The sequence below is a fragment of the Ovis canadensis genome, chromosome 1 (genome assembly GCF_042477335.2).
Source record: "Ovis canadensis isolate MfBH-ARS-UI-01 breed Bighorn chromosome 1, ARS-UI_OviCan_v2, whole genome shotgun sequence".
NCBI classification, from domain to species: Eukaryota; Metazoa; Chordata; class Mammalia; order Artiodactyla; family Bovidae; genus Ovis; species Ovis canadensis.
Window position 1 is genome coordinate 219,004,070 of NC_091245.1, and position 18,921 is coordinate 219,022,990.

Consider the following 18,921-nt stretch of genomic DNA (forward strand, 5'->3'; position numbering starts at 1 on the left):
CATACAACCTTTCAAGCCGGAGTATCCAAAGACTGGAAGAGACATCCTGTTCTTGTCTCTGTTAATAAGAAGTAGAAAACTTTCTCAGAAGCCCCTGGCAGATTTGCCTTCATGTTACAGTGGCTGGAATCGTGACAAGTGCCTATTTCCAAGCAGTCACTGGCAGAAATAATGTCATGACCATGGTTGACTTAGACAGATCGAGATTCACCCCTGGGTTAGGGAGGTCACTGCTTCCCTAGAGCACCGCACCTCTTGATAACCAAACAAAGTGAGGGTTTATTTAGCAAGGAAGAATCAAGTGTGGAGGACAAGAGAGTGTCTACCTCGACAAGAAAATTGTTCAGTTACACTGTTTCTCCTTATAGGCTCTGCCAACATAAATGACCGAAGCATGCTGGGCAAGCGAGACAGTGAAATGGCTGTCATTGTGCAGGACACGGAGACAGTCCCTTCGGTAATGGATGGAAGAGAGTACCAAGCTGGTCGATTTGCCCAAGGACTTCGGCTTCAGTGCTTTCGGTGGGTCCCTGAAGCTGGGTGTCCCTCTGCAGTAGGCACTGCGACCCAGCCCAGCCTCTTAACTCTCAGCACACCTGCCCTCTCCAGGTTCTTCTTTTTTCAAAACAGTGTCCCCAGAACATAGGATGTGGTGCAAAATGGCTTTGTGTGGGGCACAAGCATTTCCTATTTTAATAGCTTTTATTATTTTTATGTGTAAAAAAAAAAACAACTAGCATTTTAAATCTATTAATAGATTTAGGACCAAGTCAAACCACCTAGTGTCTATTTAAGTTTTTTATAGTGAGTCCACTTTTAGAAATTGAAATAGTTCCAGTGATACAAGGGTATGATTTTTAAAATCACTAAAGGAGAATGCTAGAGATTACTGGTGTTAAATTTAAATGTGTAAACTTCAGTTCTCAGATTTGAGATGACTCCAGGCATAGAAGATTCCTGATCTTCTACAGAAAAATGTGAGTTTTAAACAAATCTGTGGTCCAGCAGAGAGAGCGCTGGGCTGAGAACCAAGGATTGTGTGGTCCTAAATGAGTCCTTCATTCAGTTAAGTTCCTCAGAACTTCACTGAGCACGGCGCTAACTGGCCCCATCCCAGCCCCTGTATCCCAGTGTCAGTGAACAGTGATCCTTCGAGAACCTCACTCAGATCCTGTGGCTTCTCTGTTCCCTCCACAATGGCTTTTTTTTTTTTTTTCTGAATGGCTTCTTATCTCTTCTCCCTCCTGCCCAGTCAATGCAGACACACTGAGCTCCCACTGTCTGTGAAACACCCCAACCACCCTCCCACGTGTAAGCTTTTTCAGGAAGTCCACAATTGTATGATTCTAGAATCTGCCTGCAATGCAGGAGACCCCGGCTTGATCCCTGGGTCAGGAAGATCCCTTGGAGAAGGAAATGGCAACCCACTCCAGTATTCTGGCCTGGAGAATCCCATGGACGGAAGAGTCTGGTGGGCTGCAGTCCATGGGGTCACACAGAGTTGGGCACAACTGAGTGACTGAAGCCCACGCAGAAAGCTATATTGGCCAGGACGGGATTTCAGTGTGGTCTCTACAGTGAGATCCAGACAAGTGCCCCCAGTTAAAGGTGGTGCTTTAAGCTTTCTGGGGAAAGGCAGCACACACACGGTGGCAGTCCTGTTGTTGTCACCTTTCCCAGTTAACAGTCACTTCTGGAAACTGGCTCACTGGCAGACAGACACACTGCCAGCACTTACCTCCTGCAGATGCTAGAGGCCCTTCCCTCCTACCCACTCCAGACTCTGGCTTTTGAGAACCAAGCTTCAGTTCCTTCTGCTCCCTCTGCCCCAGGAACTCAGCAAATGTATCCCTCGGAATATGTCAGACCTCTGTTTTTATTCACATTTGTTACTAATTATTTTGCCAGTAAGACTTTTTGTCTAATTATTGATATTTCAATTAGCTTCTAATGTAAATTTGTTTTGTTTAGAGGGGAGAGTTTAAAATTAGTATCCTGTTAATCAACCCATTGATTGCCTACTGTAGGTTATATAGGGAAAGAAATATTTCCTCCTGTAAACTAGAGATAAATGTCATACCTTTTCAGTTCCATGAGAACTTAAGTATTCTCTTTAAAGGTGTGGGCTTCTTTATAAATTTCTAAATGTATAATAATTATAGAGGCAGAGAGTTCTGATTTCAACATATTTTCATTATAGAAAATTTGGCAAACACAGAAAAGCAATAAGAAAATTAAATTTATCTGTAATCCCACCACCCAGGGCTAATAATTTTAACATGGTGTGTATCTCATTCCACTTTTTTCTATACATAAATATCACTGTGTTGTATTTCTTATTTTAAACATAATAGGTTCTTGTAGTTCCACAAAGTTCTTTATTATTTAAACAATGTTGCACACACTTTTCCGTGTCATTGTGTTCTATAGCATTTAATAGCTACATTGTAATGCATTTAATGTCTGCATTGTATCACATCATATGCTAAGTTGCTTCAGTCGTGTCCGACTCTGTGCAACCCCATAGACGGCAGCCCACCAGGCTCTGCCATCCCTGGGATTCTCCAAGCAAGAACACTGGAGTGGGTTGCCATTTCCTTCTCCACATCATATGAGTATGCCATAATTTCTTTAAGGAGAACCTCAGTAACACCCAGATTTATCACTGACTTACAAAAGTGGGTGTGGTTGTAGAAGCATCTTGCTCACCGCCTTAATTGTGCCTTAACTAAATCCTAGCCCTGGAATTTCTAGCCAAAGGAAGTGTGTAGTTTCCTTTGCCCTCTGACTTCATATTGTATCTCTAACAATGTTTTAGAGGACTTTTTCCTCCCATCTTTTCTGAATTCTGTTATTTTATTTAAGCTTTGCCGATTTGTTGGGTTTCAAAATGAATTTTCCCTTTTTTTAAAAATGTGCAATTTGAGAGTTTAAAAATGTATCCATTACCCATTTGTACTTGTTCTTTTGTAAACTGTCTAGACTATTCATATCCTTTGTCCATTTTGTTGGAATGTTTCGCTTTTTTTAAAATGACTTATAAGGAATTTAAGTATACAAGAGGCTAATTTCTTTCTCCCATTTGTTGCAAATCTGACTTGCCAATTGCTTTTTGATCATGTTTATAGTATTTGGGGGAAACTTCAACTCTTATTAATCAAATCTATCAGTTTTTTCTTTTTTCTCCCCATTTTAATAAATATGCTTAGACTAGCTTCCCCAACCCAAGACAAAATATTTCCTATTTCCTTACATTTTATCTTCTAGTGCTTGTTTAATATTACTTTTTATTCTTTTATATTTACTTATTTTTTAATATTTACTTACTTATTTATTATTTATTTGGCTGCACTGGGTCTCAGTTGCACACGGGATCTTCCGTCGTGGCGTGTGAACTCTTAGTTATGGCGTGTGGGATTTAGTTCCCTCCCCAGGGATTGAACCTAGGTCCCCTGCCTTGGGAGTGTGGAGGCTTAGCCACTGGACCACCATAGAAGTCCCTGATACTATATTTTACATTCAGCATCTGCAAATTATTTTAATGTTAGAAAGGAAGTAGAGACTCTAACTCGTTTTGCTGGAGAAACCAGCTGATCCGGAAGTGCATGACTACAGTACTGTTTGCCTCTCTAGCCTGCAGTGCCTCTTTATGCTGTACCAAATTGCCGTACATCCTAACCTAGTTGTACTCTCTACTGCTTCCTATTGAAGTTCTGTTGACTTGCATGCCAGTGTGGTATCATTTTAATTATCATAACTGTGCACTTTAATACTGCTTCCTTCCTACCATACCACTTCCCCACATTAGTATATTTTTTCCAAAATAACCTTGGCTACTCCTATTCATTCTTCCACATGAACGTTAACATTGTTTATTCAAGTTCCCTCCTTAGTTTTTTGATCATGACTACAGTATATTTATTGTTGCTGTTGCTTAGTGTCTAAGTTGTGTCTGACTCTTTTGCGACCCCATGGACTGTAGCTCACCAAGCTCCTCTGTCCATGGGATTTTCTAGGCAAGAATACTGGAGTATAGATTAACATAAAAAGAGCTGATGTCTTTATAATATTGAGCCATCCTATTGAAGAACAAGGTATGTACTTCAGTTTCTTCAAAATTTTTATTCTTCAGTAATGCTTTAGGATTTTCATTATTGGAAGCAGGAGTACTTCTGCTTTATTGACTATGCCAAAACCTTTGAATGTATGGATCACAACAAATTGGAAAATTTTTCAAAAGATGGGAATACCAGACCACCTGACCTGCGTCTTGAGAAATCTGTATGCAGGTCAAGAAGCAACAGTTAGAACTGGACATGGAACAACAGACTGGTTCCAGATAGGAAAAGGAGTACGTCAAGGCTGTATATTGTCACCCTGCTGAGTTACCTTACATGCAGAGTACCTCATGAGAAACGCTGGACTGGAAGAAGCACAAGCTGGAATCAAGATTGCCGGGAGAAATATCAATAACCTCAGATATGCAGATGACACCACCCTTATGGCAGAAAGTGAAGAAGAACTAAAGAGCCTCTTGATGAAAGTGAAAGAGGAGAGTGAAGAAGCTGGCTTAAAACTCAACATTCAGAAAACTAAGATCACAGCATCTGGTCCCATTACTTCATGGCAAATAGATGGGGAAACAGTGGAAACAATGATAGACTGTATTTTAGGGGGCTCCAAAATCACTGCAGATGGTGATTGCAGCCATGAAATTAAGATGCTTGCTCCTTGGAAGGAAAGTTATGACCAACCTAGACAGCATATTAAAAAGCGGAGACATTACTTTACCAACAAAGGTCCGTCTAGTCAAGGCTATGGTTTTTCCAGTAGTCACATATGGATGTGAGAGTTGGACTATAAAGAAAGCTGAGCACTGAAGCATTGATGCTTTTGAACTGTGTTGTTGGAGAAGACTTTTGAGAGTCCCTTGGACTGCAAGGACATCCAAGCAGTCCATCCTAAAGGAGGTCAGTCCTGAGTGTTTATTGGAAGGACTGATGTTGAAGCTGAAACTCCAGTGCTTTGGCCACCTGATGCAAAGAGCTGACTCATTTGAAAAGACCCTGATGCTGGCAGGAGAAGGGGACTACAGAGGATAAGATGGTTGGATGGCATCACCGACTCAATGGACATGAGTTTGAGTAAGCTCTGGGGGTTGGTGATGGACAGGGAGGCCTGGCATGCTGCAGTCCATGGGCTCACAAAGAGTCGGACACGACTGAGCTACTGAACTGAACTGAAACATTGTTGCTCTTGTCCTTTTAGCTTTTTGCTGACTCTGTACATTTCGTGATAAGTTTGTCCCTAGCTGCTTGATTTTTCCTGGCAACTTTTAAACTGTCTTAAAGCAGCAGTTGTTCTTGAACAAGCATTTTCACTCTTCCACAATAGCAGACACAAATAATACATTAAAAACCACCCTGAAAACCTTATGTTGATTTTAGCTCTTTTTACTGGGAAATAACCTCAAAGATAAACATTGTGACCTAGAGTTGAGCCATTTTCCTCCTTAAAAAAATGCAACTTCAATCCATTTCCCATCTGGCTTATTTTTGAATAAAAATAGAGAGACACATTTCGCTGTGACATCAGTTCTAAATAGAATCAACCATCACAGTACTGCCCTGTATGTCACAACTACATGCCAAACAGTTCATTAAGTCCTAGAAAATTATCCAGACTTTACAGATGTAGCCATCACTCAACAGAAACCATTAGCCACACAGGTAGAGCTCAGAATCAGTGACAGTGGTAGACATGAGCAGTGGAAAGAACAGACAATTTTCTGTGCCCTTCCTACTGTCCCACTGATAATGTAAACAAACATTCAATAATTGCCATTATTCACATCGGCACAAAACCAAATTCATTTTCTCTGAAACCTTAATCCCCAAATACCCAGGGTACTTCATATTATATTTACTGTACTTTTTAATATAAATTTTTAATAATTAAACTGACAGGCAAAAGAACTTATTACTGAATATTATCTGTTATAGGCTTATATAAATACTTTTCCTACTCACAAGTTCTTAACTGATAACTTGACAGACACGTTGCCTCACCTCTTGTCCTCATTTAAAAGCAAAGTCACAGAAGTATTCTTTTTTGCTGTTTTCAGCTGCTTAGACCCGACCCAAATCAAAGGCATTATTATAATTGGCTTATTGTTGTAACTTGCACTGTCCTTCAGATTTGACACAGTTACATTTTGCTTTGGGTCTTAAGGCGCAGCAGCCTCTGTGTGCAAACATCATCCTTTAGGATCTTTGCTGAAAGCTATCCCTGTATAGTCTGCACATGTGTGTTCGTGCCCAGTTATGTCCAGCTCTCTGCGACCCCCATGGACTGCAGCCCACAAGGCTCCTCTGTCCATGAAAATTTCCAGGCAAGAATCCTGGAGGGGGTTGCCGCTTCCTCTTCCAGATGATCTTCCCGACCCAGAGATGGAACCCGTGTCTCCTGCCTCTCTCGCACTGGCAGGTGGACTCTTCACCACTGCACCACCTAGAAGACGTAATTTGAAGTAGAAGTAGAATTTCGAGGTTGTAAAACACTAAGAATCATAGTGAGCCCAGGTGCCAGATTCATTTGTTTTAGATAATTTTTAAAATTTATTATTATTTTTTGGCTGCACCACTTGGCGTGTGGGATCTGAGTTACCTGGGACTGAACCCAGACCCTCGTAGTGAAAGCACCAAGTCTTCACCACTGGACCACCACGGAATTCCCTTTCAGAGAATTTTTATACAATAGAAAAAGTGCAGCTTAAAACTAAAGTGAGATGCCTTTTTATCCTCATAATCTGACTGAGCTTTTTTAGGTATTGGTAATATTGGAGTTGACTGGGGAGAACACACATGGTAAATATTATGTGTGTTGGAACAGTCTTTCCTGAGGTAAATTTTGCATAATGTTTGACCCAGGAATTTTAACTTTTAAATTTCTCTGAGTGAAATAATCATAGAAATTCACAAAGTAATTATATGTGATGAATAAATTATGTTCATTATAGCTTTGTTTATAATAATGGAAAACTGGAAATAACCCAAAAGGTCATAATAAAAGAGCTAGTTAAATAAATTTTCACATAACTGGAAATTCTGCAGTCATTAAAAATGATGATGTAAATCTACATATTTAAATACTAAGAGGGTAACAGTATTGTGATCTCCACCCTGTTAAATCCAACGGTTGGTTCTCATCAGAATTTAACGCTGTGTTGGTCCAGGATACTCACCTTCTGGCTTTTCTGCAGCCTCACTGACTGCTGCTTCTCTCCCCTACTGTTGAGGTCCTCTTCTCTGTCTATACTCAGTCACATGGCTTTATGAGTATACATTTGCGGACAATTCTCAAAATTACATCTCCAGCCAAACCTTCTCTCCCAAACTCCAATTCATTTATCCAACTGCCTACTTAGTTTCACCACTTGAATATTTAATAGATGTCCCAACAGGTTCCAAGTTGAATTCCTGGTCTTCCCTCACTGACTCTACCCACAGAATTCCTCATCTCAGCTAATGGCAACTACCTTCATCTAGTTGTTCAAGCCAAGGCCCTCGTCATCCTGATGCCTATTTTTGTCACACTCTATGTCCACTGCATCAGTGAAACCTGATCTCCCCACCTTCCTCTCCACTGCTCAAGCCACCATCATCTCCCACCGAGATCACTGCGGTGACTCCCAGCGGGTCTCTGTGTTTCAGCCCTCGCCCTGCACAGTCTGTTCTCAACACAGCAGCCGTTTTCGTAATATGTAAGTCAGATTCTGTCACTCCTTGCTCCAGTGCCTACAATGCGTCCCAGTTTCATGGAGTATAAAAGCGAAAACCCTTCTGAGACCTGTTTCTCCGCTTGTTTCCAGAGCAGCACAAGCCTTTGTATTTATTCCTTGAAACTGCCAGGCATGTGAGAAAAGGGCTTTGGACTCAGCTTAGATTCTAGCTCTGCTAATAGGATGTCTCCAACCTTTTGTTTCCCATTTGCAAAATGGGAATCATGCACCATCAACCTCACAGCATTAAAATAGACGTGCTTTTTAACTCTCAGGCTTTATGTAAGTACAAGAGCTCTTATCATTTTCAAATAAGACCTCTGAAATTTGTCTTGCTTTGCTTGAGAATTTCTTATTATTTCTAGTCCTCTGTTTATATTTGATCAACTCAGACAATCTACTGCATGTCTTCTTTTATGCCAGGTACTCTGGGGATATGAGACCAACTAAATCATGTTCTCTCAAAGAATTTATGCACTAGAACTGGGAGATGGGCCTGTTAAAAGCAAAAAGTGCATGAATATTGCAGGTGTTCTGACAAAAGCAAAGCATATGTGAAGCACAGTGTGGGGCACAAGGGAAGAAAGATTGACTGGGAGAAATAGGAAATGGGAGAAGGAGGAGCCATAAGAAGTTGTTTAGAGGCAATCTTGCATTGAATCCTGAAAGATGGTAGGTGGGGAAGGAAAAGACTCCCTGGCTACTCCCATCTCATACTCTTAAAACACACCTGGTATTTACCACATTTTAACCAATTCCTTCTGAAGGTGATTCTTTATTCGATGTTGATCTTACCCACCAAAATAACTCCACCCAGAGAGGCTCCATGTCTTTCATGTTCATTTCTATACCCTAGAGTTCAGCGTAGTTCTTGGCCCAAGGGAGGGAAGAGGGAAGGTTAGAAGGGAAAAATGGGGGTAAGAAGGTTGGGTCTTGGTTAAGAGCACAGGTTTAGGAGTTAGGTGATCCAGGTTGGAGTCCCAGATTGACAGCTTATTAAGCTGTATGACCTTGAAAGAGTTACTTAAACTTTCTGTGCCTAGTTCCCTTTTCTGTAAAAGGAAAATAATAATAGTTGTTCCCTTTTTATTATTTTAAAAAAAATTTTTAATAGTTACTTCCTCATAGGCTGTTGAGGATTTACTGAGATCATTTTTGGAAAGGGCTCAGCATATTGGCTGGCACATTCTTTGACTGCCAGTCCTATCTTCCAAGGTCCTCACCCTTCTAGGCCAAATTACAAGGACTCTCTTAGAATGAAGTGAAGGTCTTTCTTGACTAGTAGTTAAAACTTTCAAGCATTATAACAACTTAGGGTTTTTTGTTTTGTTTTGCAACTTAGGATTCTTTTTTTCATAAAGACACACACTTAGTCTTTTTTTGCATATTTATTTATTTTTAATTGGAATATAATTGCTTTACAATATTGTGTTGGTTTCTGCCATATGTCAACATGAATCAGCCATAGGTATACATGTGTCTCCCTCTTGACCCTCCCTCCCACCCCCCACCCCTTCCCACACCTTCAAATTTTCACAGAACACTGGTTTGAGTTCCTCGAGTCATACAGCAAATTCCCACTGGCCATCTATTTTACGTACGGTAATGTGTATATTTCCTCAATTCGTCCCACCCTACTCTCTCAACTCATCTCACGTGCTCCCTCCCCTACATGTCCACAATCTGTTCTCTGTCTTCATCTCCATTACTGCCCTGCAAATAGACTCATTAGTACCATCTTTTAGATTCCATATATGTGTGTCAATATATAATATTTGTTTCTCTCTGACTTACTCCAATCTATATAATAAGCTCTAGGTTCATCTACCACATTAGAACTGACTCAAATGCACTCCTTTTTATGGCTGAATAATATTCCATTGTATATATGTAACATTGCTTCTTTATCCATCTGTTGATGGACATCTAGGTTACTTCCAGGTCCTAGCTATTGAAAATAGTGCTGCAATGAACATTGGGGTACATGCTGTCTTTTTCTCTTGTGGACACATGGCTTCCTTTAATTTCCTTTTGAAAAAAAAAAAAAATAGGCTTGTATGGTTGAGTGCCTGAATTACTGTACCATTTGAAACAGTGCCTGCAAACAAACTGCTTTTGTCTCAGTTACTCATTCAGGAGGACACTTATATTTCAGGGTTGTTCTCGGCTATCTTTCTGGCCCCAGTGAAGACATTCAGGATCCAGTGAGTGACAAATTCTTCAAGGAGGTGTGGGTTTCAACAGCAGCTCGAAATGCTACAATTTATGATAAGGTGAGATTTTCATATCCTCCTCCTTTTTAAATTGAATCACATCACAAAAGTATATCATTATTTCTGCATGTTATTGGTACAGAGTATTCTTAACGAGTGTAAAAACACAACATACCTCCAAATTATAATCAAATAATTCTTTGTAGACATTAAGAAAACAGAGTCAAAAAGAGCCATGGATTATGGTTTAGAAGAGACTTCAGTGGCATTCTGGTCTCAGATTCCAGAATCCCATCATGAGCATCCTTAGCAGGTGGTTACCCAGACTTTGCACATGTCTAGCAATAAAAAGAAAAAGCAGATGGGATCAAAAAATGAGTCAGACCTGGGTTCAGCCCAGCTCACACAGTTGCTGGTGGCATGAGTATGTGTATAGTAATTTCATGTTCTGAGCCTTCCTTTCTTTCCTCTCTTATAAACTGGAGGGAATATTCATGAGGTGGTCATGAGGATAAAAAATAATCTGTTAAATGTATTTAGTACATAGCACATGGTAGATTATATCCATTCTAGTGACGAAGCTTATTAATAATGAGAAACTCCCTCATTTGGACAGTTGTAATTTTGGAAAGGTGTTTTAAAACCAGCTTCATCTGTTAGGGAAGCCAAATGCTTCTTCTAGTACATTCCATCCATTAGTGATGACAAAGGGTGTGCAAGAGTTAAGAGTCCCCCAACCCTGGAACAGGTTATGTCATGAAGTAGCTAGCTTTCTATCACAGAAAATATTCAAGCTGAGATCCATTGACTCTATCATGTGACTGTCTATCATAAACAGGATAAGAGGGCATTCTTCTGACTTCCAGACTCCCTTCAGCACAGAAAATTCATCTGTGAACACAAAAATTCATGTTTCTAATGAAACAACAATTACCTACATAGACATATTTCATACTGAGGACTCAAGGCCATGATTAAATAGGTCATGTGTGTGGAGTATTTTTAAAATGCAGGGCACAGCCTAGTTTGGATCCTGGATTGGGAGGAGTAACAGCTCTAGAAGACATTTGGGGAATAATCAGATCAATCTCAATATGGGCCATATCTTAAATGACATGAAATTGATTTTCTGAGGTGTGAGAATGGTATTGTGGATACATAGGCACATGTCCTTATTCTTAAGAAATGCATGCTGAGGTATTCAGGTGTGAAGTGTTATGTGAAACTTATTTTTAATTAGCAAAATACATGTATAACTGATAACTGTAAGTATAGGTACTGACATGAACATTTTTCAAAATAAAAAGTTAGAGAAAATATACAATTTTTCTTTTAGACGTGAACCTCCAGTGAAATGCAGGGATGATTATTATCCAAAACAATTAACCTTAAAGCGGGCTATCACTCATGAATCTCCTCACCACTGGGTTGACCTTATCCTGTGGTCGGTCACGGGATAATGCAGATTCAACATGCATGTGTGCGCTGTCACTCAGTCACGTCTGACTCTTGTGACCCCATGGCCTGTAGCCCACCAGGAGTCTCTGTTCATAGGATTCTCCAGGCAAGAATACTGGAGTGGGTTGTCATGCCCTCCTCCAAGGGATCTTCTCTACCCAGGGGTTGAGCCCAGATCTCCACCATTGGCAGACCAGTTCTTTACCACTAAGCCACCTGAGAAGCACCCCTCCCCCATAGATCAGATATAGGATCTATCTTTTTTTTTTTTTTCCCCATACTGCATGGTATGTAGAACTTCTCCAGCTAGGAATTGAGCCCATGCCCCCTGCATGGAAACTCAGAGTCTCAACCCCTGAACCACCAAGAAAGTCCTCTATGATTTTTTTTTTTTTTTGATGGAAGCAAACGTAGGATTCTCTGTAGCAAATAAAAGAAACAACCCTTCAATCAGGTCTGTGATATAACATAAAACTAATATATGTTTCATAAAACATAGGCTTTGTCTGTCAGAATGAGTATTTTCCAGAAAGGGGATATGCTTTCTTTTAAACTTATCACTCAGTTTCCTATTTGCATTTTAATCAGGTGTTCCGGTGCCTTCCCAATGATGAAGTACACAATTTAATTCAGCTGAGAGACTTTATAAGCAAGCCCGTATTAGCAAAGGAGGATCCCATTAGAGCTGAGGAAGAACTGAAAAAGATCCGTGGGTTCTTGGTGCAATTCCCCTTTTATTTCTTATCTGAAGAGAACCTACTGCCTTCTGTTGGAACCAAGGAAGCCATGGTGCCCATGGAGGTCTGGACTTAAGCGTTGTGCTTGTTCGCAGCTCCGAGACTTCCACTTGGAAGAGTACACGTCACATTCGGACTTTCTGGAGACCCAACAGACAGACCCAGACCCAGAGCACACATCCACCCCTTGGATTGCAACTTTTTGGGTTAACTTGGAAGGGCTGCCGTCATACTGATGTAAGGACAGTGAACATCGGCATGGCTTTATAATTCCTCATGCCTCTCCTTGTGAAAAAGGGACTGCATTCTTAGGTAGCATATACCCAACAGCGTCAACACATATTTCAATTCCGTGATGTCAACACGTGTTTCAATTCCGTGATGTATACCAAAGTGCATTTTCTTTGCTAACAAGAATTTATCTGTAACTGATCTATGTTGCCAAAAGTTGTCTGAACCTCCTTAATTTCCTCTGATCCTCACACATGCAGCTGTTGTTTGCTGGACCTTGTATCCATACAGGTTCTGTTTGACAGTGTTTATTGCTATAAGATGTTGTGATGCTGCTCTGAGATTCTTAAAGGTTCCATGGGATGCTCTGCCCATCTGGTCCTAGAGTCGTGGTGTGTGCCCAACCAAGGATGTGGTCCTTCTTCCTTTCCAGTGACTGAAAGGGCTGGACAGACCTTAGTCTATATAGCAGCCCATGTTAGGTACTTTTGATAATATTGTTGGTGTGTATCTTGACACGACAGAGCAACAGGAAAGAATTAAATTTGGTTATTACAGCAGAGATTTCACTTTACCTCCAAAGGCACCGACAAGATGTGTCCTTATGATAGGGCCCACCGGATCAGATTTGAAAACATGTGTAGGATATTTGATTACACAGCAACCCATAAAACTCAAAGACAGAGCATATAGCCTTCAGAAATCACCAACATGTTGGTGGGAATCAGATTCAGATAAGGAAAGAACATTTCTTACAGTCCTGTAAAATTTCCTGCCATCCTTAGCTGCCAGATTGATTGAAATTGGAGTTTCCACATTTCAAAATAAAACCAGAAAATACAACTTGTCTTTCAAGAGAATCAGGGGCTTCATAACTCATGCCAAGTGAATGAGTATGAGCCCAGCCTTATTTGATATTCAGCTCTCCAGCTATGCTACTTTCTAGAAGAAAAATTGATTGTAAAATACATGTACCATCTCTTGCATTATTAAATAAGCATTAACATTCCACTAGAGTTCCAAAGAGGTTAGGATTATTTATTAATTCACACTATCCTCATCTGTGAATTGTTCAGGAAATACATTTCTCCTTTTTGGATGTTAACATACCCTTTGATACCCCATAGCTCCAGTTTTATTAAGCAGAACTACTCTTACAACTTGAAGAACTAACATGGGTTCCCAACAGGCCATAAATTATGGTATAGATGGGGCTTCCCTGGTGACTCAGACAGTAAAGAATCTGCCTGCAATGCATGTGATCTGGGTTCGATGCCTGGGTCAGGAAGATCCATGAGAGAAGGGAATGGCAGCCCACTTCAATATTCTTGCCTGGAGAATCCCACGGACAGAGGAGCCTGGCAGACTATAGTCCATGGGGTCACAAAGAGTAGGACACGACTGAGTGACTAACACTTTCACTTTCACACTTACACTGGGTGCAATAATTACACCTTTATGGGTTACCGGACAGAATCCTGTCCAAAGAAGTAAGGACCCATACCTGTTTCATAGAGCTGATAGTCCAGTGGAAAAGATTAAATAGGAACATAAAGCCAGTGAAACAGCATAAAGTCAGTTCGCAGGAAAGAGACAGTGTTACATACCCACAAGAGAGTTTTACAAATGAGGTGAGACTGTGTAAACAACAATGGAAATTAATATGCTTTTATGGTGGCTGAAGATGAAAAAATGGCTTCATTCTATAGCTGTCATAAATAAGACATTTGCTATTTATGAAGTTTAGATTGGCATTTAAAGTGTTGAGTGTATGTGGAATACCTAAGGATTTCTCATATTTTCTTTTTAAATGTAGAAGAGTCAAACAACTGGCTCTTGAACGGGCCCTTTCTCTTTGGAAAAAAAAAAAAGCACGTAATACAACCTCTCCCCATTTTATAGCTGAGGAAACTGAGACCCTTGTTAGTTGATGGGCTCACTGAAGTTCACCCATTAGGACTAATGACATTGCTGCAGTCCACTACTGGCCTCTCATTTCACTCATCACTGCCCCACAATGAGGAGATGCAATAGATTTCAGAGAGGATGTCTCTAAACTATTTTGAACCCTGTGATCTTACGGATTTATGTGCTTGTCCGTCTCCCTCAACTAGAATGGAAGCTCCACGGGGCAGGGACTTTCCTGTGTTTTGTTCATAACGTTATCTCCAGAGCTTGAAACAGAACCTGGTTCATAGGAGGTGCTCAGTACATGTTTGCTGGATGAATAAAGGAGATGGAGGAGAGATTTAATGAAATGAAAACCTTACGGAGTCTCAGACAAGAAATCTTCCTGCTATTGCTAAAGAAACTGTTAGCAAGGTTCTTTTCTACTGAATCTTCTCAAAGGCAAGATGTTTATCTGCAAATAGAGGGGCTACAAGATTTATTTGGGTATATTTTATGGGAAGTTCAGTGCCACAATTCCTTGCTGTGCAGTGGCAGTTTACATAGTGCCCCATTCTGTAAAAATTGCATAGGCTGTGCACACAAGAGGTTAGACCTAATTACCCATTGTTCTCTGACACCATTACTACCTACTAGAAGTTCAAATACTTTAACATTGCAGTGTCTGATATAAACTTTAGAATGCAAGGGATTTTGCATCTTGAAAAACTATTACGAATCTGTACAACATTTTAAATTGACTATAATGTTTTGAAATTACAAAAGGTAATTATAGCCTTTAAGTGCTGTACCTGAGATTCTGATAATCCATGTAATAATATTTGCTTTCAAGAAGGGAAAAAAAAAATCTGTGATTATAAGAGGTGAAGGGTAGAAAGTGGTCATGGCCTATTAAAGCTATTCATGCTGGCCAAGCTTAGTCATTGGAGGACACTCAGCACAGCAGGTCAGGCGCAGGCGTTTGCTCTGGAACAGGTATCCACTTGGTGACTCACCCTCCAATGGGACTGTCTTCTTTTTCAGCTGTAAAGCATCACAGAAGGGCTTGGAGAGCTGGTCATTAGATAATTGAGTGACATATTGTAAAACAAAACATTTATTTTATTTTAATAGCATCTTTGGAAAAAAAATTTTATCTCTAGGTAATCAAAAACGTAAGTAGTTAACCTCTTATGTAATAATGGGAAAATGTAATATATTGTGAATTAACAGTCTTCCAGATGAAAACAGCAAGCCAGGAAACCTTTTGTAGCAGATGTAAGATAACAGGCAGCACAGGCTTTATAGACATTATGAAGACCCTGCACTTCTTTCTGCCTCTCCTCATTCCTTATTCTTTCGACCACTGGCCCCATCCAGAGCCCTTCCTTATTATGGAAGCCATTTTAGAGGGCAAGAAAGAGCTTTCTGGGGAAAAAAGAAAAAAACCATGAGGCCTCTATAATAAATTTTCAGTTTAACTCACACTTTCAAGTGGTTGACAAAATACTACTATTTTTTAACAGAGGTAGTGGTTCTTTTTGACATTTCTGATCTGATGCAGCACGTGAGCATTCTCAGATGCCTGTCACCCTCTGGAGAGGGGCTGAAGAGGACTCTTCATGTCGTCTCACCCCTCTCTATTCTCTCATTATGAAATGAGCAAATGTTATAGGATTTGTAGTGTGCTTAGGAATCCTCTGAGGTCAATTAATACTGGCAATTTGGAGGTTTAAAATGCATTTTACCAGGCATCAGTTCATTTCAGTCCCTGAGTTGTGTCTGACTCTTTGCGACCCCATGGACTGCAGCACGTCAGGCCTCCCTATCCATCACCAACTCCTGGAGTTTACCCAAATTCATGTCCATTGAGTCGGTGATGCCATCCAACCATCTCATCCTCTGTCATCCCCTTCTCCTCCCACCCTCAATCTTTCCCAGCATCAGGGTCTTTTCAAATGAGTCAGTTCTTCGCATCAGGTGGCCAAATTACCAGGCATAGGCCTTGAGAAATTCTTGAATCTAGAAATTCACTGGAAAAGGAATTCACCATCTATCAAAAAGTTGCAGGTGAAGAATCAATGGATTTGCCTTATGTTTAGGGGAGGCAGATACCATCACAAATGCCTAATGGCATTTAATTCACATGTGATATATTACTAGGTTTGACTTCAGATTAGAAGGATTCATTAAAGGAAACAAAAATGCTGTGACTGAATTTATTATAGGTTATCTTATTTTTTCCTTTATATCAGTTTTAAATTTTAACTTAAAAACAAAAAGTTAATCTAAAATAAATGAAAATTTGTCACACTAATCATTTTAAACTTTTACGTTTTAAAGTCAGAGACTGGGATGGCCGTCCAACCAACATGTAGGCTTAAATACTCTTTTCTATCTCCAGCAACTCAATTGTTAACTTTATTCTAGATACAGGCACTTAAGTGAATGTTGTCCTACTTCTGCTCAACACTGGGAAATATATCATCCTGTTCTCCTAAGGTATATTCCACTTGGATTCATCACATAAAATGGTCTGGGTCAAAAATACTGATACTCTTCCTCAATCATTCTAAAAATTCATACTAGAGTGTTGTAGTTGGAGCACATGTCTCTGACACGAAAACCAAATACATACTGATGAACATTCACCCATTCAGAACATTCAGGTATTCTGGACAGAGCTCAGGCCCCTAGCCTCACCCTTACGACAGGCTTTGGCAAACTAAGACTGAGCCTCCTGTGTCTGTAAATAAAGTTTTACTTGATTGCAGCCATGTCCATTTGTTTACATGCCTCATGACCAAATGATCTGCAAATCCAAACTACTAGCTATCCTTAAGAAATGTTTACTGATCCTTCCTCCAGAGAGAGCAGAGAATGTCCAGTTAGAATACCTCAACCAAACAGATTTGGGTGAGTTTTATTCTCTTCCATGAGCAAGGTTTTCAACTCTTCCCTATCCCAGAGCCAGCATTCTATAATAGAATAATGGTAACAAGGTCAAGTTCTTTCAGGAATGAAAAGTCATATGAGTTTTGGTTCTGAAAGAGTTATTGTCAACTCATGCAATCTCCTCCCAGCTAAGCACTCAATATGAAGCACTGTTGATAATGTTTTTAACTAAAGTGTTCAATGAGGATGGATAGACCTAACGGTTTGTATTCAGAATGACAATTGTGAACTCAAGAAACTCAGTCTCCCTGGATTTTCCTTCTGTAAAGCCATGGAAATGATACATGTATCCATTCTCTGCCTCACAGTCAGTGCTTTCAATGCCGACTCCCTTAACTGACTTTTAAAATGTAAATATTCATTAATTAAGCAATTAAAAGTGTGAAATCAGCAGTGTCCCTCTCTTTGAAAAGAAGATTCCTTCTTCTGCACATCAGGTTTTTAGAGCCAGCACAATGTAGGTCTGAGCTGGAGACAGAAGTGTCACCCTGGAGCAGGTGTCAGAGCCCCAGCATCCCCTGCCGTTCCCAGTCCTTCTCACAAGCTTCATGCACAAGTCTCAGCAGCACCCAGAAAGAGAAAGAAACAGAAGCTGCCCTTTTGCCCCCTCCTCTTTCAGTTACTACCTATTCCCTGAAAGCCGACCACTTTCCCTAGGTTTTGAAACAGAGATTAGTTTTGTCTATTTTTGTACCCCACTGACTTTTCCAACAAGGACACCCTCAGCCTTTATCTCTACTAGGCGTCTTGCAAGCTCTCTTTGGCTTCCAGGGGACTGCTCACATTTGTAGATTCATCCTGGGCTCCTCTCTCTCCGTTTCACTTCTTCAGGGTCTGGCTTGTTCTTCCCATTCCACTCAGATTCGATGGTTTCCCTGCCATCTCTCTGCTTGCCTGCAGCCCTGCTCTGCCTTCTAAGCTCCAGACACATTAGATGTCTGAGCAATAACTATCTCTACTTCTCCACATGGGTCTGAGAGAGCGAGTAGAGAGGCAGAGAGAAACCCATCAGAGGCAAAACTGTAGCATGGAGACCTGCCCTCTGCAGCACTGGTGACCTCAGAGGTAGGGGGACAGCCTGTGTGGTGAGGCATCAACAGTGCCCCCTAGAATGGGCCTGTGGATTTGCTTTCATAATATAGTAATTCTTACTCTAGAAGCTTGTAATTTCTTTGAAGACAAGGGTCTTCTTTCTTCATACTTCACGTAGGGCTTGTCACAATGGGTAGTATATTGTTCAGGTCGTGTGGAAAGTGATTTGAAAGCTTTCTTTGCTCATGGTATGTGAGATTCATCAGGCCAATCTGTAAAGAGGGTGAGAACATAAAGAATTGAGTTGTTTTATGTTAGAGTGGAGGGGGTAAGAAGTAGATTTCTAAATTCCTCTTTATATTTACAAAGTCTCAATAACTTTTAAAATACAGTCTGAGCTGTGATAATGGAATCTTTAAACATCGTGAAAATCACATTTGAAAGATTAAAGAAAATTAAATAGGTTTTCCAATGATATTTGGCTATTCACTTTCTAGACAGTAAGTAGGTCAAAAGGTGGGTTTAGAATTGCACCAGATAACTCAGTGGGCAAACATTTGCTGATTTATGAGAAATAAAAACAGGAGCGGCACTTTTAAAAAGTCTTTTAACATAAAGACATTTTCTG

General features: G+C 40.3%; 1 protein-coding gene and 1 long non-coding RNA gene across 20 annotated transcripts in view; one reads left to right on the top strand and one right to left on the bottom strand.

Annotated features, from left to right (window-relative positions):
- The window catches only part of PLD1 (phospholipase D1), a 284,818-nt gene that overhangs the window by 217,768 nt on the left and 48,129 nt on the right, over window positions 1–18,921 (top strand). For 13 of the 19 annotated variants that reach the window (XR_011250438.1, XR_011250449.1, XR_011250462.1 and 10 more), the window contains 2 exons: window positions 369–522; window positions 9,936–10,053. Coding sequence is in view for 16 of the 19 variants with exons in the window: in XM_069560117.1 (XP_069416218.1) it covers window positions 369–522; window positions 9,936–10,053 (272 nt within the window). In the remaining 3 variants the exon portion in view is untranslated. Of the gene's footprint in view, window positions 1–368; window positions 523–9,935; window positions 10,054–12,039; window positions 17,652–18,921 lie in introns of those variants that run through there. The other 6 variants (XM_069560071.1, XM_069560080.1, XM_069560148.1 and 3 more) reach the window with 1 other exon arrangement.
- The window catches only part of LOC138423836 (uncharacterized), a 107,710-nt gene continuing 105,300 nt past the window's right edge, over window positions 16,512–18,921 (bottom strand). The window contains exon 3 of the long non-coding RNA XR_011250471.1: window positions 16,512–18,565. This is a non-coding gene — a long non-coding RNA (uncharacterized lncRNA). The remainder of the gene's footprint in view (window positions 18,566–18,921) is intronic.